Source organism: Balaenoptera borealis (assembly GCF_965194805.1).
Source record: "Balaenoptera borealis genome assembly, chromosome: 8".
Lineage (NCBI taxonomy): Eukaryota > Metazoa > Chordata > Mammalia > Artiodactyla > Balaenopteridae > Balaenoptera > Balaenoptera borealis.
The window spans coordinates 57,785,808-57,811,802 of NC_138865.1; the positions used below are offsets into that span (position 1 = coordinate 57,785,808).

Genomic DNA, 25,995 nt, shown 5'->3' on the forward strand with positions numbered 1-25,995 from the left:
TTTAGAATGGATAAACAACAAGGTCCTACTCTAGAGCACAGGGAACTATATCCAATCTCCTGGGATAAACCATAATGGAAAAGAATATTTTTTAAATGTATATTGTGTATAATTGAGTCACTGCTGTACAGCAGAAAATAGCACAACATTGTAAATCAACTATAATTCAATTTAAAAAAAGAAAATCATTGAGAAACGATATCTGCCTGAACAGGTTTTTAGTGCAGACAAAAATGCCCTATTCTGGAAAAAAATGCCCAAAGGACATTTATTCACAAGGAAGAGAAGCAAGCACCAGGGTTTAAGGTAGGAAGGGATAGGCTAACTCTATTGTTTTGTGCAAATGCAGTTGGATTTATGATCAGTACTGCCCTTATCTACAAAGCTGCTAACCCCTGAGCTGCCAGTCCTTTGGTTGTACAACAAGAAGGCCTAAACAACAAGGATACGTTTTCTGCATTGGTTCCATCGATGTTTTGTCCCTGTAGTCAGGAAATACCTTGCCAGTTAGGGACTGCCTTTTAAAGTTCTTTTGTTATTGGACATGCCTCTGGCCACCCAGAACCCCATAAGTTTAACACCAAAGACACTAAAACAGTCCACTTGCCCCAAATACATCTCTAATTCAGCCTCTAGATCAGGGGGTCATAAGAACCTTTAACACTCATTATACACGGTACTCTATAGAAAGGATGGTCAATGCTATGGAAGAGAACCTTGACTGAGAGAACATCATAAAAGTCTGGAAGGATTACAGCATTGAAAAAATGCCATTGTTGTTACAGAAAAAGCTGTGAAAGCCATCAATCCGGAAACAATAAATCCCTGCTGGAGAAAACTGTGGCCAGATGTTGTCCATGACTTCACAGAATTTACGACAGAGCCAATCAAGGAAATCGTGAAAGAGATCATAGATATGGCAAAAAAAAAAAAAAAAATGGGGGGTGAAGGGTTTCAAGATATGAATCTTGGAGAAGTTCAAGAGCTGAGACAGCACACCAGAGGAATTAACAGAAGATTTCCTGATGGAGGTGAGTGTTTCTAAACCAGTGTCAGATGATAAGGAAGAAGACATAGAAGAAGCAGTGTCAGAAAACAAATTGACATTAGACAATCTGGTAGAAGGGTGCTGATTTCAAGACTGCTTTTGACTTCTTTTACAACATGGACCCTTCCTTCTATGACATGGGCACTGAAACTAAAGCAAACAATGAAAGAAGGATTGGTATCATATAGAAACATTTTTAGAGAAATGAAAAAGCAAAAATGGCAGACAGAAATGACAATGTATTTCCATAAAGTTACACCAAGTGTGCCTGCCTCTCCTGCCTCCCCTTCCATCTCCTCCATCTCTTCCACCACTGCCACCCCTGAGACTGCAAGACCAACCCCTCCTCCTCCTCCTCCTCCTCCTCCTCCTCCTCCTCAGCCTACTCAACATGAAGATGACAAGGATGAAGACCTTTATATGACCCACTTCCACTTAATGAATAGTAAATAATCATCATGCCATACAGTTAATAAACTTATCTGTTGTGTATGTGTGTGTTTTCGTGTGAAAACTGAATAACTGTACAGCAAGAACTATATGAGATGTTTTTGTCAGCATCATCACCTAAGTATTCATCGCGTTGAACATCATGTGCAAGATCTGTATTGAAGTATATAGTCTATCCTGACACAGGCATAAGGTGAGTGATATTTAATATAAAATTAATAATGTGCTAGTTTTCTTACTGTTTTATAACTTTGCCTTCAAAGATTCACATTGCCATATATTACATCTCTCTCTACTAACTGGAGAAACTGAGTATTAGCCCATGATCACAGGTAAGTGGTTTTTTTAATTTAACAATGTTTCCAACACTGTATTATGGAAAGACTGTAATACTGTATGCTGTAAAAATTTTATTTTATAAAAATTTTATAAATTGAATATTAAGATATGATGTACAGCATGATGGCTATAGTTAACATTACCATATTGTATATTTGAAAGTTGCTAAGAGAGTAGATCTTAAAAGTTCTCATCTCAAGAAAAAACAATTTGTAACTGTGTAAGGTAATGGAAGTTAACTAAACTTGTAATCATTTTGCAGTATATACATATATCAAATCATTCATGTGGTACACCTTAAACTTATAGAGTATATATGTCAAGTATGTCTCAATAAAACTGGAAAGAAAAAAAAAAAAGAACTATGGCTATGAAACCCAGCACCCTAGCTGCTTTTAATACTAAAAAACATTCAGTAAAACCAGAGCTCAAATATGAGATGAAAAGTGAGGCTCTAAGGTCTCAGAAGGTCATATGTAGAAAGAGCAGAAAGAGGGCACCACCAGTTAAACAGATTGGATCAAAGCTACCCAATCATCTCTGCTTGCTCCTGAAATCCCACTTAAATGAAGATAGAATAAAAATGAGTGGCAGAAAAGATGACAGCCAACAAGAGATGTCAAAAGCAAATTTGCAAGATGGAAAGTAAATGGACAAGTGATAAATGACAGGTTTCAGCTTTCTGAACTTTGTTAAATACTCAAAAAGGGAAGAGCCTAATAGCAAGCTGAATTCATATCCATAAAAGATCAGAAATTGGAAGCAGCAATCATCCCTGAAGCCAAGCCATGGGGTAGCAATGAATACAGAACACTGTTGGAAGCCTCTGTAAGCAGCAGTTAGTTATGTACTCAGATCTCCTCTGCCAACTCCCTCCCTGACAAAGTCCCCTCTCCATCCTGGAAAAAGTGAAAGAGTTTATTTACTAACAAGAGAGGTTGCCCCAAAAAGGTGCTGAGATCATGAAAACCAGACACAACTGACGGTCAGGGTAAGACACCTTATTAAAAATTAGGAGATTAGGAAATAGTGGGCAGTGAGACTTCACGGCTCCCTTTCTCTCTTCAGCTCCCAGAACATTGACTCCTACACTTAAGGTGCTATAAGCACAAGGAGGAGACTAGAAGACTCCTTTGTGGGGAAACCACCAGTCCGAGGGAAAAGAGCTGCAGATCCTGGCATTTTTAAGGTTCCCCAATTAAATGGAAGGGCTCCACATACACAGAGCTTTCTCCCAGCTTTTTAGTGCTTCATTCTTAAACATGAACATACAGCCAAGGATCAGCAGACATTTGAGGAAAGCTTCTCATGTGAAACTCAGACAAATGGGGTCAAACACTCAGAAAAAACAAAGACAATCTACGGGAGAAGAATGAGGGGAACCACCTTCAAAGCAAGTATGACTTCCATCCTCAGAGAGCTAAAATAAGGTATTACAAACATGAAATAAGAAGACTCTACTATAAAAATGTATAGCCAAAAAACAAGAAACAGCTCTTGGAAATTAAAAACCCAAAAGCAGAATTCAACAGAAAAGTTGCTATATAAAATGAAGAAATCTCTTCAAAAATAGAACAAAAATATAAAAGGATGGAAAACAGAAGAAATTAAGGATGTCAATGTATGCCGAACTGACCTATAAATCCAATTCAATTCCAATAAAAATTACAGCAAGGTTTCTTGGTGGAATGTAACAAGCCAATTCTCAAATTCACATGGAAGATTAAAAGGATAAGAATAACTCTCCTCTTCACCCCCCCCCAAAAAAAATATTAAGAATATGGAGAAGGGAACTTGCCCTATCTGATTTACTCTAAAGCCATGGTAAATAAAACAATTCAGTATTGGTTCAGAAATAGACCAACATGTAAGTGAAACAGAACAGAGCACCAGGAACCAAACCTTAGATATAAAGGAACTTGATATATGACAGAGATGACATTTTAAATCAATAAGTGGTAACAGAATAGACAAGTGAATAACTAGTACAGGGACATTTGGTTATCCATTTGGAAAAAATAAAATTAGACCCTCCCTCATGCTCTATACAGAAAAATATTTTTTTCTTTATGACTTTAGATTATACAAGACATAAAAAGCACTATCAATAAAGGAAAAAACTGATACATTCAACTACATTAAAATTTAAAAGTGCACATCAAACACAATGTGGATTGTCTCCATTTCTCCACAAAGAGGAAAAAGATGTTTGCCATGGAGATTTAAGTAACCAAGCAACCAAATATATTAAAAACTCTTATAAATCAGTAAGAATATACAAACAATCCAAAAGGAAAAGGGGAAAAAATATAAAATTGCAGTTCACAAAAGAAGAAACATGAATGGCCAATAAACATAACATGCTCCACGTCAGGGAAATAGAAATTTAAGCAAGAGCGAGAGACAATTTCACACACATCCTATTGCAAAAGAAATTAAATCTGGGGACTTCCCCGGTGGTCCAGTGGTAAAGAGTCTGCCTTCCAGTGCAGGGGACCCAGGTTCCATCCCTGGTCGTGGAACTAAGATCCCACCTATGCCGCGGGGCAACTAAGCCCGAGCGCCACTACTAAGCCCACGCTCCTCAACTAGAGGGCCTGCATGCGGCAAACTACAGAGCCCACGCTCTCTGGGGCCTGCGCGCAACTAGAGAGAGAAAAAAACCCGCATGCCACAACTAGAGAGAAGCCCGCGTGCCCCAGCAGAAGATCCTGCATGCCGCAACTAAGACCCAATGCAGACAAAAATAAATTTAAATAGAAATTAAATCTGAAAAATACCAAGAGTTCAAGAGACTGCAAGGGAAGAGAAACTCTTCTCTCAAATTGATACAACCCCTTGGGAGAATAATTTAGCATATATTTTACCTCTTAATAATTGCATACACACTACATACATCCCACATAAGCAAAAATATTTGATGTTCAGGGAAGCATTGTCTGCAATAATTGAAACTTGGAAAGAACTTAAATCTCAATCAATCCAGTAATGGATAAACTAATTATGCCATATGCATAGGATAAAATACTATAGATCAGTTAAATTGAATGAACCAGAGGTAGTTTATTAACTTGGCTAAGTCTCAAAAACACAAGTGAGAAAGACAAGTTGGACAAAGACTCATACTGTGTGATACTGTATGTATATTTTAAAAATACACAAAATACTAAAAAAAATGATACATCGTCAATGTTTACAGACAGAAAATTAAACACCAACTTCAGAATGATGGTTATCTTTTGGTGGTGAGGTGGTAGTGGGATGGTGAAGTGATTCAGTCTTCAGTGATATAAAATTTGTTATGAATTCTTAAGCAAATATGACAAACACATGATCTAGATGGTAAGTGTTGGCTACATTAATGGTATTGGTTGGTTATATTGAGTATTAATTATATATTATATATTAATCCCTATTATTTTTTGTATGTTCAAATATTTATAATAGGTGTATGGTTTAATCAATGCATTCCATGTCTGGAGTACATTATAACATAAAAGGAAATTCCAAAAGAACTATAAAATACCTCATGCAGTTATACATCAAGATTAACTTGCCTGCTCCAAAATAAATTTTTTAAATTTTTGTCACAGAATTTATTTTCTCATCAAACCAAAGCTACCTGGATCCTTACAGTGAAGTGTGTGTGTGTGTGTGTGTGTGTGTGTGTGTGTGTGTGTGTGTGTGTGTGTGTAACAAATAAAATCACATTAAGGATAGAGGAAATTGAGTGAGTTTTTCTTTTTTCCACTAGAGGGAGGTGTGGAACTTACAATATTTTAAAATGGAGCTTGTTTTTGAACTGACATTTAACATCAAAGTAAACCACACTGTGCTCTTAGAAAATAAACTTGCTTTCTTTCCACACCTTCCAGAAACATAGCCCCAGAAGTATAATTCTTTATACTTACTCATATAAACACTATTTCTTGAACTCCAAAATATGGTTTCAAGTCTGAAGGATTAAAGTAGTTAGAAACATATCAGAGCTAAAGTACTCTCCCTTCCTAACTTATGAAATATATCAATATATAGTTACAACCTTAGTCTAGTACATGGTTATCTCTCTAAATCCCCAAAGCCAGCATAGTTCTACAATCAAAAATAGTGCTTACTACTGTAGAGTATAAACTAGTACTAACTTTATGTAATACCTATCACAAATTATAAATCCATAAACTTGAAGACCAAGCAATTATACTTCTAGGCATTTACACAGCTAAATCACATGTACAACAGCGCAAAGATATGGACAAGAATGTTAGTGAATCATTTTAAATTAAAGCAAAAATTTTTGAAGGAAATAAAATGTCTATCAATAAGGGATTTGTTAAATGTATTAGGAACTTCCACATGACAGAAAAGCTCGCAAACACTACAAGAATAGTGTAAGAATATCAAAAGATGGACGCCAAATATTACTGAGGCATATTTATGTAAATATAATAATATATGTTTATACACCCTTAGATGAGGAGTAGGACTGGAGCAGGCAGGTTTGCGGGGGAGGGGGGGATTCCTTCACTTTGTGCTTTTAAATTTCCCTAAATTCGGGGCATTTTTACAATAAGAACAATATTATGTAATTTTATAAACTGAATATTAAGATATTTCCTGTTTGGAAACAACAGGCAGTACCAGTGCCAGACTCATTTTCTATGCCATTTTGCTTACAAAGGGCACCAGCAGACAGTTTCCCAGGAAGCTACAAGGAAAAGCTCCTTGCTACCCCAGATCATTTAAGCAAAACTCTGAAATACTTCCTTTTCATGCAACTTACTCCAAGCTGTCCCTAGATCACAACTGTGCTTACCAGGTCAATCTCTGACATGTTGTACCCCAATCTCTAGCTGCTGTCTTATCATACAGCCAATGATTGATGCCCACACCTAGTCTGATACCTTCCTTTACCCCCTCGCCCCCCCACTCTTCCTCCTCCTTCTTCAGTCTGCGGTATTATTTTCAGTCTACATTTCCCACGCTCTTTTGCCATCACAAACTCTCCCACCCCTTGATCACTAGATATATAAACCAAATTTAGTCAGTGAATGAGGAAAGAGTCACTTTGTTCCCTGGCTTAGTTACAGAATTTTGGAAATAAAATAAATATGAAAAACATACATTCATCTTCTAAATGCTTTCAATCCTACTGATGAGTTATACATTGAAATGAACTATAAAAATGACAAAGGAACGAGCATGATGGTTTACCACTGCATGTCCCACACTGCCTACAATAGAAAAGCTCATGGCTAATAAGCATCCTCAAAGTTCACATTGCTATTGCAGAAAACAGAGAAATAAATAAAAACAAAACAAATGTTCATTTTAAATAAAAATTTTAAATAAATAGAGATAAAAAATAACATTTTTTTCCAAGATCAATATAAACACATCATTCTAAAAATACCATGGCTTTGCTTTGGTTTGAAATTTCAAATAATGCTAAAGACATGGAATTTTTATGTTTATCAAAAGAGGACAGGCATTTAAAAAATGAAAAACACTTTCTTAAAATGAGGTAACTCCATTAATATTCTAGAGAAGTACACCTCTATTCAGCGCTTCAATTACTGGGAAAGAAAGGAGACATGGCATAAAATTAAGATTTGCTTTTTATAGTGAGCCTGAATTCTAAAGCCCAGATGAGAGAAATATTATACCAGCTTTGTCTGTTAAAGATGGGGTTCCACGTAGGTTTATTTAAAACTTATTTTAAAAACTGAATTCCCTTAGAGAGCTACACAAAAGAACACTATGAGATACTAACACCTAATTATAGGATGGAAACCTGAACCCATCAACAGCCAATAGAGAGAGGAGAGAATTTCCATCTATCCCTCAAGTTGTTTAAAAAAAGACTTTTTTAAAATATAAAAGGTTTCTAAGCTTGCTTTATAAAAGGAAAAGCAGTTTTCTTTTGTTAAAATAAAAAGGACAAGAAATTGAGAGACAGTGTTCTGAACATTTTGGTTACAGAGTACAATAAAATCTATCTCACAGAAGGTGGTAGTAACTAAGGAGTATATTCCCCTATTCTTCCCACACATAATAATTAAAGATTGATACAGAATTTCAAATTCTCTTAATACTTTATAATATAAAGTCTGATGTAACCACATACAATTCATGTGAGATTTACAGGACTGACCAGGAAACTGTATCAAAATCACATCATTCACACATTTAAATACAGGTCTCTGCATCATATTCTATAAGTTTCGGGCTTCTGACTGGTAGCACTGGAAATTTCTGAGTATTTTAAAAAAAGGGGGGGGTTGGGACTTCCCTGGTGGCACAGCAGTTAAGAATCCACCTGCCAGTAAAGGGGACATGGGTTCGAGCCCTGGTCCAGGAAAATCCCACATGCCGTGGAGCAACTAAGCCCGTGTGCCACAACTACTGAGCCTGCGCTCTAGGGCCCACATGCCGCAACTACTGAGCCCACGTGCTGCAACTACTGAAGGCCGCGTGCCTAGAGCCCGTGCTCCACAACAAGAGAAGCCACAATGAGACGCCCGCATGCCAGAACAAAGAGTAGCCCCCACTAGCCGCAACTAGAGAAAGCCCGCGCACAGCAATAAAGACCCAACACAGCCAAAAAATAATAAATAAATAAATAATAAAAGGGTTATTTTCATTTACGTACGTGTACTTGTTTGTTCTAGGTAACCCTGAAGACAATTATCAACAACAGCTCAAATGTCCTCTGCTCTGTGGTGATCTCCCCAATCTCCCAGGCAATTAATTCATTTCTCTTTTATGATCCCATAGCATTTTGTTCAAAATGTTATTATATTACAATATATTTTCTCTCTTTACATGTCTCTCCATGTTGAGATATCTTTTAGGACAGAAATCATATCTTAATCAATTTTATATCTTCAGGACCCACAGTAGGAACTCAGAAAGTACTTAGGGAATGAATAAATGAACGAGTGACTGAATGAATGAGAGAACTAACTATACAAATTACAAGCAGACTCTAAAAATAACAGGAGCTAAAATTAGAGCTATCATATGATCCTGCAATCCCACTCCTGGGCATATACACGAAGAAAAACATGGTCCGAAAGGATTCATGCACCCCAGTGTTCATTGCAGCACTGTTTACAATAGCCAAGACATGGAAACAACCTAAATAAATGTCCATCAACAAAAGAATGGATAAAGAAGATGTGATACATATATACAATGGAATATTACTCAGCCATTAAAAAGAATGAAATAATGCCATTTGCAGCAACATGGATGGACCTAGAGACTGTCATACTGAGTGAAGTAAGTCAGACAGAGAAAGAGAAATATCGTGTGTGATACCGCTTATGTGTGGAATTGTAAAAAAAAAAAGATACAAATGAACTTATTTACGAAAGAGAGACAGACTCACAGACTTTGTTGTATACCTGAAACTAACACAACTTTGTTAATCAACTATACTCCAATATAAAATAAAAAGTTAAAGAAGCAAATAAATAAATGGGGTTACTAATAAAGCATAAGTTATTCATGTTGTTAGACAAATTTGAAGTCATGGCCTTAGAGAGTTCAAGTCTACTAATAAAGAGTATAATTAGTTTTATATCATAAGAATATCTGAAAATATATTTACCATTACCTCTGTTTAATTCATTTCCAGTGGTTGGTGCATATATGACAAATAAAGCCTTTATAAAATCTCAAAAACAAATAAAATAACGTAAAATAAAAAAATAAAAATACTAAGAGGTCTAAAGAGTGACTGTCTTTCCAAATTCCACAGAGGGAGAGACTGGGAAGAAAAGCATTGCCCAAGGATTGGGAAAGATGATTTTGTTGGTATTCTGAACACTTACATATACAACAAATTCAGTATTTCCACTGTTTACTGCCAGCTTTCACTCTTAAAGAAATAAGGTGCTTTCTATTCTCTGCAGGTTTTGGGCTGCCTTCATCTCACAAAATTGTTCCTAATGCAAAGCAACTCTAAAATTTATTTTAGATGGATATTTTTCATTCTGTAAAGAATGCATATCTTTGACATCTATATAAAGACTATATTTCAATTTGTCATTTTGAGTAGAAAAAATGTTTGTCTTACCACAGAATAAGTAAGAGAAGAAATGATGGAAATTTATTTGAAATTTTAAATTAGTTGGTTAGTGAATGAACAGCTTTAATTTCTCCTACCTCTCCTTCAAAATAATTTACATATAATCTCCTGAAAGAATGCAAAGTGCACAGGAGTAAAAATCTGGAGACTTGTAGTCTTTCCCCACGCTAATCACTCAGTCTATGATCTGAGTAAATCACAAATTGCCATCTGCTCATCTATAATGGGGATTAGATGTAATCAGTGATTTTCAAATTGGACTACTCAAAGCCTGGGGGATTCTGTGGCTTTGCGGGGAAGAGGTTAAAAGAACATGATTAAGAATCTGTACTTATTAAAAAGAGTTCAAAAAAAAATCACTATATTATATGATTTATAAGCATCCTCTAATATCCAAAATCTGATTATTCTATTTCTTTATGTTGTTAAAGACTGCTAACAGTCTCATATTTTAAATTGGAAAACTAAATGCCAAATGTATATGTGTCCTTTAAAAATCAAATAATTTATGCAGTAGAAGTCACCCAACTCTAATTCTAATAGTATCTTTTGGAAACAGTTGCCCATATTGTCATGTAACTACAAATGAAACACGGCCTTCCAGAGAGCAAAGACTAGGAATTATTTTTTCCTTGAGTAAGCGAGTCAATTATCACACTAATGTAATTTTTAATTTCATAAGCATTAAAAAGACATATGTATTATTATTTTTTAAATACCTGTACTATAAATTGTAACTCTCTTCTTTCTGCTTCCCATTGTTCTGCTTGTAATCTAAACTCCTCCAATGCTGTCTCCCTGATATGAGACTCCATCTCATTCTTCTCCTGATGTTTTTCCAGCGCTTCCTTTATGTGAATAAAATCTTGTTTTAGTATTAGATCAATAAAAGTTATCTTTCTTCCTTCATCCACAATTTAAATATACAAAGGGCTCTCCTTACCTATACAGACTGTTAAAACTCATTATAATTTATGTTAAAATCATTAATTAATAGAATAATTATATTTTGATCATCAGAATGTATATGTGAATAAGAAGCTATGGTTACCCATTTAATTTAAGCAACGTTTCATATATATATATCTATATATTGATAGATATAAATAGATATAGATATTTAACCCAATTTTTCCAAAAAATTTAACTGCAGGGGATTGAACAAAATGCATCATATGATAGAGACAAAACAAAGTAGATTGTTTGGCATATATGTAATCTATATGTAAAGGAGATAATATGGAAAGCTCTAATTAGCTATAGAAAGACTATTTGGATCATCCCTGATAATTTATATATAAATCTGACAAAGAACACCATATTTACAAAAGGGGAGAAGGAGGAGTTTTGTGCAACAAACCAGTATAAGGAAACTCTAGAGTGTTAAAAATTTGAAAAGTCAAAAAAATTTATTTAAGGTTTAGACTATTAACTAATTTCTAGTTCTACAGATAAACAATATTTGCAAGAGGTTTTTCTTCTGGGGTTTTCTTAGTTGTACTACATTTACAAGATCTAATCTGGTTCAAAATCTTAGAAGTATAAAATGCAGGTTTCCCAAGAAGCCTAATTTTCTAAACTATAGGGTTTAAAACTAAGTCTGCATTAACACAAGGAGAAAGATTCTGTGGTTTATATGAGAGAGAGGGAAAGCCTCCTGTGTCCTTATAAACTGTAGCATGGTTCTGCATAATAAAGACTGCCCTCCCAACTTGCACTAATGGAAAGCCAACAGGAGGAGCCTTGAGGCTTTTTCCCCTTAGGGCAAAACAGTGACTCCTCTTCACCCCCAAAGGTCTCTGTGCAGATTAGTTCAAAGCCAATTGTATAAAATCAAAGCAAAGTTGTCCTACCAAATAGGTGATCAAGATCACATCAAGATCTATAAGAGATCTTGAGATGCAGGCTGATTGACTATAAGGAATGCTGCCACCATTACCCTCTTTCCCCATAGCTCTAGACATTTCATGTGGAGAAGTTTATACAAAGCAGTTCAGGGACTTGTAGTTCCAGGTGCCACCTAAACTCCCCCCGTTCAAATACTAATGGAGCCCTTGTAGATGCCAGGCACCGTTCCAGGGTCTAGGAGTATTACAATAAAGAGAAGAGAAAACTGTGACTGTTGACATGCAGGAAATCAAAAGAAGATATGCTGACAATGTCAGGGAACCTTTGTGCTGAAACTTTTACATTTAACAAATGCTTTTGTAAAATTATTTTTAGTGAAGATTTATTTCCAATATTCTGAAAAGCCATTTACACCAGTGGTAAATGTACAGCATTTTTATCATGTAATTTTTAAAATAAATTTATTTATTTATTTATTTTTGGCTGAGTTGGGTCTTTGTTGCTGCACACGGGCTCTCTCTAGTTGCAGTGAGTGGGGGCTACTCTTCGTTGTGGTGCGCAGGCTTCTCATTGCGGTGGCTTCTCTTATTGCGGAGCACGGGCTCTAGGCACATGGGCTTCAGTAGTTGTGGCTCACGGGCTCTAGAGTGCAGTCTCAGTAGTTGTGGCACGCGGGCTTAGTTGCTCCACAGCATGTGGGATCTTCCTGGACCAGGGCTCGAACCTGTGTCCCCTGAATTGGCAGGCGGATTCTTGACCACTGCACCACCAGGGAAGCCCTATCATGTATTTTTAAATTTAAATTGGTACTTCCAAAAAGTGGCAAATACAGACAATTCAAAATCTATCTTTTAAGTGGGTGGCAACTTCAACATTAAACCATACTTTTACTTTAGAGACTAAAAAGGAACAAAAAATGGGAGAATAAATAGCTCACAATAATTTCAATAAAAGGTCATCAAATATTTATATACCGTGCCTATATAGAATGTACTCTACACAGATAATGAAGTTTACAGCAGATACATAAAAATTTTTCTATATTTATTGCATATTCAGGTCAAAATCTGGGGCCTACATTTCTAAAATTACAAATTTTCATGTTGCTGGACCAAAAGGGTTGTGGGTTCTTATCTTCTTACAGTATGCCCATATAAGTGAGTTTTTTTCTTTTTTTGATCAGATATCTCAAACTGTTTTTCACAAAATAAACAGTATATATATTAATATATTGCTAAACCATATAAAAAATAGACCTGCAAAAATGCCCCTAAAAAGGAAAGAAGAGAGGGAGAAAGGAAGGGAGTTAGGGGGGGTGGGGAAGAAATTAGATTTTCTTGCTTTCTGGTATTTTCCTTTCCAAAAATAACTTCAAATAATGTATAATACATATCAATGAATATTAAATATAGAAAAATTCCTTCATAAAATATTTTACCTGTACAGTTTTCTCTAGTCTGCTTTTTTCTTTCATAAGTAAATCATATTTTTGATTGCAGTTTTGAATTATATTGTCTCTTTCCTCCAAATCACATTCAAATCTTCTGCATTCTTCTTTCCATTTCTGCTGGGAAGTCTGGAATGCTTTCTCCATCTCACTTGCCTTTCCCTGAAGTTCTGCATTCTGAGCTATTAAAGATATAAAAGAATAATAGGTATATTTACAACCATAAATTAAAACGGTAGGAGTTCAGAAACCTAGGCATTGGAGCTGATTTCATTTACAGCATGATATTAAGACAAAACATTTAACCACTTCATACCAGTGAACTCTTGAAAAGCTCCTGTCCCAAAACCAATCTATTCTACAATTTCTCAATCTCTTCTTCCCCTCCAGACAGAGGTGATTTTGCTGTGAAATGGTTATGACATATTCCTAGAGGCACGCCCAAGTTTAGATGCACCAGCTACAACTCAAATGCTTTTTCTCCTATTCAAGAAAATAAATCAAAAAAATTTTTAACTGACATATAATAGGGCTACTTTTTAAAAAGCCTTGATAGATTACAAATTTTGATTTTTGACTTGGCAACAAGTTAGTTGTGGCATATCTTACACTTGATACTGTCACAAAATTGAGGTTGGGAACCCTAGAACTATAGCTCTTTACTCCCCCAAAGTTAGGCTCGATTCACCTCTCATCCTAGTATTACCTCAACAATAACCATCACTTCCCAACTCACTATGGCTGCTGTTCTGTCTCAGCACCTAGAAAGAAGTGATGAAAGGCTTCCAGGTCTGGCTGCATCACCTACCACCTGATTAAACCTCCCTGACTCTTTAACCCTCAGTGGGAATAAAGTTGTTGTAAAGATAAAAATGAGGAAATATGTACAAACGTACTTGTTAAACAAACCAAAAAAAAAAGCCAGTTGGTAGTATTATTTTTAAATTATATTTGTGTTTTGAATGGATCGTATGTTCAAAATACAAAAGTTATTATCAAAGGTACAAAAAGTCTCCCTCCCATCCAGTTACTCTCTCTACAAGACATTATTGTATGGTTTAGTATCCTGTATCGCAGGTAAAAAGTTTGAGGCCATTTTGATTCCTGTTCCTTTGCATCTGGCTTGTTTTTCTTCCCTTTCCTTTTCTTTTCTCTTTGAAAGCTTTAGGATCTTCTTTTGGTCTCTATTTTTCTGGAATTTCATAATGCTATGCCTTCACATGGGTCTATTTTTTTCCACTATGGTGAATATTCTGTGGACTCTTTCAATCTGGCAACTCATATCCTTCAGCTCTGAGATTTTTTTTAAGTAATTTCATTGATCATTTATCCCTCTCTGTTTTCTCTCTCATCTCTTTCTTTCAATATTACCTATTATTCAGATTGGCCCTCAAAGTTTCTTGCCTTTTCTCTCCTATTTTTCCACCTTTGTCTTTTTTACTCTAATTTTGGGATATTTCTTCCATCTTCATCTTCCAATGCTTCTACTGATATTTTTCACTTCTGACTTCACATTTTTAATTTCTAAGAGCTTTCTTTTTTTTATACCACCTGGTTCTTGCATCATGGATGGAATATATTCTTTTTCAGCTCTGAGGATATTAATAATGCTTATTTGTTAAATCTTCTCATTGCAGAGTTTCTGATTCTTCCAAATTATTTTTTTCTCTCCATTTTAGAGGCTTTCCACAAGTATCTGCTAATTCTTGGCTGCCTGCTCCCAATTAAGTGTAACTATAAGGGTGACAACACCTTTTATACATCCACATAACCACTACCTAGATTCTGCGCTTCAGGATGAAACTTGGTAACTGTGGTCTGATAAAAGTAGGCCATTTATTAGGAAATCCCCAACATCAGTATCATTAGGTTTTTCCTCTTGGCTCGGTCAGATGACCCATGGAAGAGTTTTCCAAGCTCCCACATGAAGTGTAGAAATCTCAGTGCTAGCTTTTGGGAAAGTCAATAGAAAAAAGGAAGCTGGAAGGAATAGTTCCTCAATATTTAACATTGAGTATGTTATCTTCCTGTTTTTGCTAGTCTGGAGACCCTGTATTTTATCATCTCCAGATATTAAGCCCCCCGAATTACACTAGGAAGTGGGAGCAATCCCAGAATATCATACTCTTGGGAAGGGGATCTAAGAACCTAAGTGCCTCTAGAGCAAACAGATTTCATCTAACCCTCTTTATCTTACTTCTGCTATTCCAATTCCTAATTCCAAAGGTAGCTGGTGCTTCCCGTTCATAAGCCTTTGATCATCTAACAAGTTGTGTGCCAGCTTTCCCAACCCCTGGCTTAGGATTCTGACGTCTCAGGTCTGCTAAGTCAGTTGTCCCTCATCCATTCATTTTCCAGCTTCCAAACTTTTCTCTCTTATCTTGTCTCCTCTCTCAATGATTATGAGATTATCTCTTTTAATATCCCATAACTCCATCAGGTTGTTTTTTATTCTACCCTCAATATTTTATCATATATCTAAAGTTTAAAGTATTGTAAAATGAACACCTGTAAACCCCAGACTAGACTCTATGATTGTTAACATTTTGCCATACGTATTTTCTTTACCACACATTCATCCAACTATCCACGCATCCACTCATTTTTTTCATCCATCAGACCATACTTTTTTATGCATTTCAAAACAAGTTGCAAATAAAAGTACATTTCGCTGCTGAATAATTAAGCATTCATATCAATCATATAGAATTCAATTTTTTTGCAGGTAAAATTTACATATAGTGAAATGGACAAATCTTAAGTGCTCCATTCAAAGAGACTTGACAAATGCATACACTCATGTAACCAAAACCCCTATCAAAATACAGAAAATTTCCTTCAATCGGAAAAGTTTCCCCCTACTTTTCCTAGTCAGTCCTCACTGCCAACCCATCCTAGAGGTAACCGCTGTTCTGATTTTTTTTTCACCAACGACTACTTTTTTCTGTCCTAGAATTTCATATAATGGAATCATACAGGAAGTCCTCTTCTGTGTAAAGTTTCACTCAGCATAATGTTTTTGAGATTCACTCATGTTATCGAATGTATCAGTAGTTGGTTCATTTTTATTGCTTAGTAATATTTCATTGAATGAATATACAAAAATTGTTTCTTCATTCTTCTGTCAATGGACATTTGGGGTTTTTCTCCAATTTGGGGCTGTTATGAATAGAGCTGCTATGAAATTCTTATACAAGTCTTTTGTGGACAAATGTTTCTCAGAGGAACTACCAAAGAGTGAAACTTCTGGGTCACTGGATAAATATATGTTTATTTTAAAAGAAATTGCCAAGTTTTTTTCCAAAGTAGTTGTACCATTTCACTTTCTCACTAACAAAGTATAAGAGTTCCAGTTCCTCTACATCCTAACTAACATTTGGTATTGACAGTCATTTCAATGAGAGCCATAGGATGGGTATGCAGTGACAGTCACTGTGGTTTTAGTTTGCATTTCTCTGATGACAAATGAGGGTAAGCATTTTTCATGTGATTAATGGCCATTCTTCTATCTTCCTCTGTAAAGTGTCTTGAAATCATTTGACTATGGGCAAGTAACTTCCCATCTTCCCTGGACTTCAACTTCCTCATAATTAAATAAAAGTCATTAACTTGTACATCTAGTGCCTTTCAAGTCTTATAATCCTAAGTTCCAGATAGTAGTTTAGTAATTAAATGCCAAAGGTAATCAGAAGTATTTTTGACCAATGGCCAGGCCAAGACTAGGGATCGTAACCTTTATAATATTATAACTTGACATTCGCTTGGCCCCATGCAGTTAACAAAGCACTTTTATTTTCTCATTTCATCCTTAAAACAACCTAGGTTCAAGTATTAGTAAGTGGCAGAATCAGGACCTAAATCTAAATCTTCAGAATTCACGTTCAGTGTTCTCTTCATTAAAACCTGCTGAGTACAAGAATGTTCAGGGCAACATTATTCTTAATAAACAAAAACCAGACACTACCCACTACCAATAGAAATGGATGAATATAAGTGTGGTATGTTCACACTATATAATACTAAACATCAATATGAAGTTCATATGACAATAGGAATGAACTCACAAGCACAATGTTGAAGAAGCCAGATACAAAAGAGTACATACTATATGATTCCTTTCATATAAAGTACAAAAAAGAGGCAAAATTAATTATTGCTATTAAAAATCAGGATAGCAGTTATCTATGTGGAGGACTTCTGGTAATTTTCCATTTCATGACCCAGGTGCTGGTTATATAAGTCATACACTTATCTAGGCACACTTCTTTATATATATTGTACTCTGTGGTTCCTAAACCTAGCTAATCAACAAATCACCTGCAGTGCTTCTTGAACATACAGATTTTCTCAAGCTAGAGATTCTGTTTCAGATTACATGTGATAGGAGGCCTATGAATTTTTTTTAAATCTCTATGTGATTCTGCTGATTATTCATGGAACAAGTGCTCTAAAAAGTGATTAACAGAATTTTGAACCCATTTTTCTATACTTGTACAAAAAGATAATGTAAGGTAAAGTAAATGAATGTTCACACAATTGCCAGAAGACATACACACACAGCAAAGTCTGTCCATCAAAGGCCAGTCAAAGAAATCAAAACCCTACCTCTGATCCTATATGGAATGCATACACAACAGGGAGCAATGATATACAATGACGTTACAACCCCAAACATGGAAAGAAATTGAAATAGTTTTACCACAGAGTTTTTCTTGGATCCTATGTGCCTCAGTTAATCTTTCTTCAGCAGCCCGCCTTCCGAGTCCAGCTTCCTTTCTAGCAACAGCCAGGTCATATTCCAGACTTTGTCGCAATGCCTCTCCTTTTTCAACCTCGGATCGTAGCTTGGCAATCTGGCTCTCGTAGCTTGCCAGCTAAAAACAGACTTCTGATATCATGAACCAATATAAAAATGTCTCCAAGATTATGAGATCATGCACCCAAACACTTAAATTTCTTAGAGAAATTTGTTTCTATAATATTTATAAGACAAGAATTTACACGTTTATACTTTCTAAAAGACTGGAAAAGAAGCACTAGCCTTACTCACCAAATAACATTCATTAATTTTCTTATTTTAGAGAATCCACTAGAGAAAAAAATTTTTTTAATTCTTATATGCACCTCTTATTAAAAGTAAAGAGAAATCACAGGTTTTAATCAGAAAAAGTCATACCTAAGAAGTGAAAAAAACGCATGACATATGGTAAGAACTTAAAAATTCATTCTCCCCTCTCCTCCTAATTGATATCAAGAAGCAAATGGTGGACTTCCCTGGTGGTCCAGTGGTTAAGACTCTGCGCTCCCACTGCAGGGGGCGCAGGTTCAAACCCTGGTCAGGGAGCTAAGGTCCCACATGCCGCACAGTGCGGCCAAAAAAATAAATAAAAATAAAAATAAAATAAAATAAAATGCCTTAAAAAAAGCAGCAAATAGTATCAAAATTTGGTAAATATTGTCTATATTATTTCTCTGGATTATGACATTACTCATAGAACATAAAGTAATAAAAGTGCCTGTTTTACAGGGATTTTAATGAACGAATATCTCATTTATCTACTATTTAGATAACTAGATAGTTAATAACTAGACTTAATTTATCTAATATCCTTCCATGAAGTAGTGTGACAGGAGACAGGTCAGGGAGTTAGAACCAGATGATTTATAAAGTCCCTTCCCACTCTGAAATTCTATGACCTAATCAATGATTCAGTAAATGATATTAAATACTTGCTACATGTCAAGTACAGTGAAAGATATAAAAACAAACATTATAGAGCCCCTGATCTCAAGTAATGAAATGCTATAGAAAGTCATAAGGGATTAGTTTTACGAAAGAGGTAAAAATGTTATGATAGTTCAAAGAAAAGCAAAATTACTTATTGCTGGAGGGAGAGAAAGAAATGATGGATGAGAGAGAATGCTAGGAAGGTATCATATGGGAAAGCATCAAGCTACTGTATCAGGCTAGAAATAGATGGTCCAATTACCAAATAAGAAAAGACAAAAAGGATTTCTAAAGGGCAACATCAGAAATTACCATAAGTAGCAGCTAATATGTAGAGTGCAGCAGGAGTTACACTCTTTTTAACATATAAAAAAGAAAAATTTCCAGTTTTAAAAATGTTAGAAAAGTAAATGTCTTCAGCACACTTATACTCACAAAATAAGAATTTACAAATATCTTTTAATAAGCTAATGGAAAAAAACATAAAACCTTTATTACATCTTCAAGATAACTCCGTTTATTTCAGAATCACGCCATCCCTCCCTGCCCAGGAATAAAGTTGCTAACATTTGGGCATTCCCAGCTCTGCCAGTCATTTACCTGTATGCCCTCAGACACCACCCCCCCGATCCTTCTCCAGCTCTACTCCATATTCTAGGAACTACATGTGCCAGACTTCCCTGCCCACTGGCTTCTTGGGAGTTTGGATCAATGAGAGGCACTTGTGGTACACGTGAGGACAGGAAAGGAGAAGCCAGGGTATTTGTCCCTCTCTAGATCTACCCTGAGCAGCATCTGTCTTCCCTGTGGCTGCAAATCCTTCTGGATGGCTAGCTTTTTTCAACCTTAGGAATGGAAGCAACTTCCTAATGTTGCTACCCTCTGGGTTGCCTTAACATCCCCTATTTGTCTTTTTACCTCTTTTGGTACTTGTGTAATCAATTCCATTTGGACACCAAATGATATTACTCTTGGTATCAGAAATAGCCTCAAGATGGGTTTCTGATATTTTGTGGTAAACCTATATGAGCTTAAATACAATGAAGACCTTTTTGCAGGTAGAAATGGGATACTTTTGCAGAGATCCATGGCCTCCAGTGGGAGCACAATTATTTAAATTATCATGTGCAATTGTTTAAAATAAAGTGCCAGTTGAGTTCAAGCCTTTGGGAAATGAAGTAGCAACTGCACTTGACCAACACGGCAGTCTTGTTTACTACAAGACCCATGGCGTGGGAAGGCTAAATCTAACTATGCTAGAAATTTTACAAAACTGAAAAGGTAATCCCAGGGCTCTAGAATCTCAGCTCAAGACAGTCAGAAAGCCAGAGAGTTTCTACGCTGACTTTAAAGAACCTCTTATTTCTCATAGCCCCATGGCAGACAAGGCTAAAGACCAGATGGAAAATCTAATTATGGGGAACACAGAATTAAAATACAAGTTGAATAAAGAGCCTCACCAAGTTTCTAACGTTAAGATGGTATATATCAGCTGGGCGTTAAGTAGAAAGGAAGGAGATGGATGAGGACTTTTGGAATTAGACAATCCTGAAAACTGTAAACTTCCAATCTCCTCTAAACACCCCTTCTCCCAACAACAGCAGCCTCTTCTCCCTTTCTGAGGTACTTGACCTTCCCTTGCTTAAAGAATTAGCGAGGACCACAACTGAAACAGCTGTCTTGCAACAGGATTTGCAAGACCCACCTTCACCTCTTTGTCGCCATCGATAGACCCAGACCTCAGTAAGCCACAGGGGGAGAAAAGCAGTCTTCTCTGGGAAAAGATAGCTTCTATAGCAAAAGGACTGCAAAATCTTGCTAATCTTGTAATAGAAGGAACCCGCAGAACATATATAGGCTTGATTTGGATTTAATAAGCTAGCTGTAACAGTTTGCTTGGAATGGGTGACTGTAAATTGAATTCAACATCAGCCTGCATCACTTAATAAAGTCAAAATGCCAGTACTTTCCTGATATAATATGCAGACTTAAGAAGATGGGAGTGGGGGCTTCCCTGGTGGTCCAGTGGCTAAGACTCTACGCTCCCAATGCAAGGGGCCTGGGTTCGATCCCTGATCAGGGAACTAGATCCCACATGCTGCAACTAAAAGAGCCCGCATGCTGCAACTAAAGATCCCACATGGGGGCTTCCCTGGTGGCGCAGTGGTTAAGAATCCGCCTGCCAATGCAGGGGACACGGGTTCGAGCCCTGGCCCAGGAAGATCCCACATGCCGCGGAGCAACTAAGCCCATGCGCCACAACTACTGAGCCCACGTGCCACAACTACTGAAGACTGCGTGCCTAGAGCCCGGCTCCACAGCAAAAGAAGCCGCAACAATGAGAAGCCCACGCACCGCAACGAAGAGTAGCCCCCGCTCACCGCAACTAGCGAAAGACTGCGCACAGCAACAAAGACCCAACACAGCCAAAAATAAAAATTAATTAATTAATTAATTAATTTAAAAAAAAAATATCCCGCATGCCTCAACGAAGATCCAGCACGCGGCCATGAAGATCCTGTGTGCCGCAATTAAGACCCGGCACAGCCAAATAAATAAATAAATATTTTAAAAATAAAATAAAAGAAGATGGGAGTGCTTTTATTATGAGCAAACCAAAACCTCCCTTTTCCCCAACTGCATCCTCTTTGAGAGCCCAAAGGACATTATTTTCCTAATTAAAGTGCTCTAAAATACACTGGCCAGCAAAAGCACCCTTAGAAAGCTCTAGCGGCTAACCTCTATATACCAGAGATAATAGTAGACGGTGAAGATAATGGTGGGATATGTCATAATTGAGATGGACTCGCCGATCTCAATCAAAATGGTGAAATTCCAGAGCAGCAAAGGCCAGGTGGTAGCAATTAACCAGTAGAGACAGGGTGAGCACAGTTGCTATAATGGACCGGGGTAGCACAACAGTAATCATAGCATTTGACCTCCAGGTATGTGTGGTGGTATCTAATTGATCCTCGTGTACCCAGGAATTAAAGAGATGGGCAGCCTTCTAAAGCAGTGCTATGCAGTAGATATATAATGCAAGAAATTTTAAATTTTGTGTAATTTTAAATTTTCTGGTAGCAATATTTTGAAAAGTAAAAATAAATATGTGAAACTAATTTTAATATTTTATTTAACCCAATATGTCCAAGATTATCATTATTTCAACATAAAATCAACATGAAAAATTATTAGTGAGTTATTTTACTTTTTTTAGATATTTTACACCTTTTTGTACCAAGTTTTTGAAATCCAGTGTGTATTTGTAGCACATCTTAATTCAGACTAGTCACATTTCAAGTGCTCAAAAGACACATGTGGCTAATGGCCACCATATTGGAGAAGCGATTCTAAAGCATTATTTGATCTAAACAACAACAACAAAAACAAACAAAAAAAACCAAACCAACAGAAAAACTCCAAGTCTGGTAAGCAGAATCCTTACTTAAGTCTCTAAAATATGAAGTCATACCCTCCCATCAGTTCCCAGACTCCCTGACTCCTTGAGGCACCGCCACAAGTATATACTGTAAACTTCCCCCAAGCCTTTCCCAATGCGCAAGGTACAAGCTCTGAACTGGAGACTAGCATTTACTGTATCTCGCATACACAGATCCAGGAAATAAAGGATGGAAGTGGGAGTGGCCTCTCTCTATTAACATAGCCTCTAATAACCTTACCATCTACCAACCCACTCACCGGGTTCCCCCCAACCCACCTAAACATGCAACTTTGGGCTTTGATATTTTAGAAGAGATCTTAATTTACAAAGGGTGAATACTTCCACCAGGTGACACAAAAATGATCCACTTTGATACATACTGCAACATGGATTAACTTTGGAAACATTATGCCGAATGAAACAAAACAAACACAAAAGGACAAATATTCTACGGTGCCACTTATATAAGGTATCTATCTAGAATATGCAAATGCATAGAAATATAAAGTAGATTAGAGGTTAGCAGGGGTGGGGTGGGGGAAGAGGGAAGGAGGACGGGGGAGTTTTTGCTTAACAGGTACAGTTTCTGTTTGGGATGATAAAAATTTTTGAAAATAGATACTGGCGATGGTTGCACAGTGCTGTGAATATAAATATAACTGAATTGTACACTTAAAATGGTTAAAATTGTAAATGTTATATATTTTTACCGCAGTAAAAAAATTTTTTTTTAAATCCATTGTATCAGAAGCTGAGACTACCTCTAGGCTAGTTTTGGGCTCCTTGTACCAGTGAAACAAAAGGCAGAGAAAGATGATGTTACCAGAGTCCTGATTACCAAGACTGGCTGGGGTGACTGATCCTGATTACCAAGGGGATAGTGAGGCAGAGGAGACCATGGAAACCTGCGGATTCAACGGTATGAGTGTCAGTATATCCATATCTACAGAGATCCAATAGAGGTGGCACCATTAAGGAATCAAACTTTTCAAGAATGAAATGCAGTCACTCCACCAAGGAAAATGCTGGCAGAGGGTAAGGGGAACAAGGAATCAGTTGTGACAGAAGTGAAGTGAAAAATATCAGCTTATAACCCTAGGACCAGTTCTAAGAATAAGAACTGCAGCAGCTCTGCATATCTGTTATATGTATATATTAGTGATTTTTTTCTTTGCTCCTCATCTCTGGCATTATATGAAGAATGTTGGTACTACTGGTCTCAATTTAATTCATGAGACACAAAATTGTAAGATTCTGATGGTGAGGATATATATCATCTGTGAGATAGAAACAATGGACTAATAAGCCTTCGTGTCTCCCATTGTGGAGTGGGTGAGAGCATCTCTGTATAGAGGATATTTGCGTTGCCTTGCAAGATTACGCAGGAACAAGATATTATTGCATGGGAGTTACACATGAGCAGAAGAGTGATAATGCTGAAGAGCAAAAAGTGTGGACTGTCAATGATTTGTCCATTTGATCCATTTCTCAACCCCCTTCTTTTGCTCTACTCTATTATATCATAGGAACTGTAATTCCCATGCTCCATTGTTAAATGGCTCTACTTCCGGCAGTGTCTCTGGCAGTAGCTGCATCTCTTTTCAGGTTCCAGCTGCCTATCCTTCATTCCAACATCCCAACCTGACTGAACAGCCCCTACCATGGTTCTCCCTCCCACCAGACAGCTCCAACTTCTGGACTCTGGTAACATCAACTCCTCCCATTGGTCCTCTGGCCTAGAGGTGATGGTGGCTTCCTGATGTAACTAATCTCTAGGTGGCCTCATCATTCCCTGTTTGAATTCCTAGGTCTTTCATCACCTGTACAACCAATTCCATCTATTAATGTCCCTCTTTTAGCCTGACTGGGCCTTATTTGATTTCCAGAGCTACCCACAGAGCTGTGAAAAACATATCCTCTAGCTGTGAAAAACAACCATGAGGTTGTTTTCTCATTTAAGGTTCAACATATGCACTACAACATGCAAAAGCAACAAAATGGTATCTCCCTCCTTTTCAAAACAAGTCTTCATTCTTTTAGGCCTTATGCTCAACCAGTTGTCTTAGAACCTCCTCTCTGTGTCATCCTCCATGTCTTCCCTGATGCCCTCCTACAGCATGTCTCAGCCTCTAAAAGATCTTTCACCATTTTTACTCCATGACCCTCTTTGGCAATCTGGCAAAGCCTTTTCAAAATAATGTAATTACATGCATAAAATAAAATACACAAGATAACAAAAAGAATCAAAGTATAAAAATAAATATATGATATAACAACCAATTTGTGATGCTGTAATCTATGTTACTTCTTTAATAACACATTAAATAACAAGTTCTACTCACAAGTCTAATAACCATTTCAAAGTAATGACAAGTATAAACAATATTTCAATATATTTGCCGTAACTGAAGTATGGTATGTGTCTGCAATTTCTATTGGTGATAAATTCAAAAGTACTGCTAATCCTACTATAGCTTGCTGTTAAAAGGACGACTGGCTGGGCCAAGCCCTTCATAACGGAAGGAAATACTTAACATGAGTTAGAGGTTAATAAAAATAAAAATATAATTTCTCCCCATCCAACTACATGGATTCCTTGATTTCTCAGTTTGTAAGGACACTTGCTTAAGACCCCTACTCCTAAGAAATCTGGCGGGATCAAACATCTTAAGGTCTTGAACCCTAGAAAGCCTACTGCTTCGTCCTAGGTATCCAGTAACTTTTAGCTAGAGAAAGTTACATTGCTTTTCTTTATTCTCTCCCACCCTCATTGCTCTAAAAGATTTTCTTGCTCTATCATCACTATCGGGGCCAATGAGATATCTGAATAGCTTCATGATCTCTTGTCCTGCTTTGCACATCTGTATTATTGTGCTCAAATAATTTTAATAACCACTGCAACAGTGAAAACCTTGTGGCATTTTCCCATCTCAATCACCCACATTAGTACAACTTAGTTTCATTCGGAAGCTGTGAGTCTATAAGAAACTGCTCTCCCCCATACCCTCTTCCCACTAATAAACCTTCTCAACAGTAACCTATTATTTCCATACCTAGGAAAGAAAACTGGGGCTCAGAAAAATTACATAAGTTGTCCAAGAATCCACAATAATGAAATTCCTAGAGAAGTCATTTTAAAGATTTTTATTATTTTTTATTGTGGTATAACTGACATATTAGTTTCAGGTGTACAATATAATGATTTAATATTTATATATATTGCAAAATGATCACCACATAATTCTAGTTAACATCCGTCACCATACCTAGTTATAACTTTTTTCTTGTGATGAGAACTTTTAAGATCTACTATCTTAGCAACTTTCAAAAATGCAATACAGTACATTATTAACTATAGTTGTCATGCTGTATATTACATCCCCAGGACTTAAAGTTTGTACCTTTTGACCCCCTTCACCCATTTCACCTACCTCCACCCACCCCCTGCCTCTGACAACCACCAATTTATTCTCTGTATCTGAGAGCTTGGGGTTTCCTTTAATTTTTAAATTCCACCTATAAATGATACCATACAGTATTTGTCTTTTTTTATCATCTTTATTGGAGTATAATTGCTTTACAATGTTGTGTTAGCTTCTGC

The 25,995-nt window shown here is 36.6% G+C and overlaps 1 protein-coding gene across 22 annotated transcripts in view; it reads right to left on the reverse strand.

The window, feature by feature from the left end:
• CCDC171 (coiled-coil domain containing 171) overlaps positions 1 to 25,995 on the reverse strand; it is a 379,181-nt gene that overhangs the window by 311,401 nt on the left and 41,785 nt on the right. For 19 of the 22 annotated variants that reach the window (XR_014247354.1, XM_082401590.1, XM_082401606.1 and 16 more), the window contains 3 exons: positions 17,924 to 18,098; positions 13,216 to 13,406; positions 10,649 to 10,777 (listed from right to left, as the gene is read on the reverse strand). Coding sequence is in view for 21 of the 22 variants with exons in the window: in XM_082401590.1 (XP_082257716.1) it covers positions 10,649 to 10,777; positions 13,216 to 13,406; positions 17,924 to 18,098 (495 nt within the window). In the remaining variant the exon portion in view is untranslated. Of the gene's footprint in view, positions 1 to 10,648; positions 10,778 to 13,215; positions 13,407 to 17,923; positions 18,113 to 25,995 lie in introns of all 22 variants that reach the window. The other 3 variants (XM_082401593.1, XM_082401595.1, XM_082401600.1) reach the window with 2 other exon arrangements.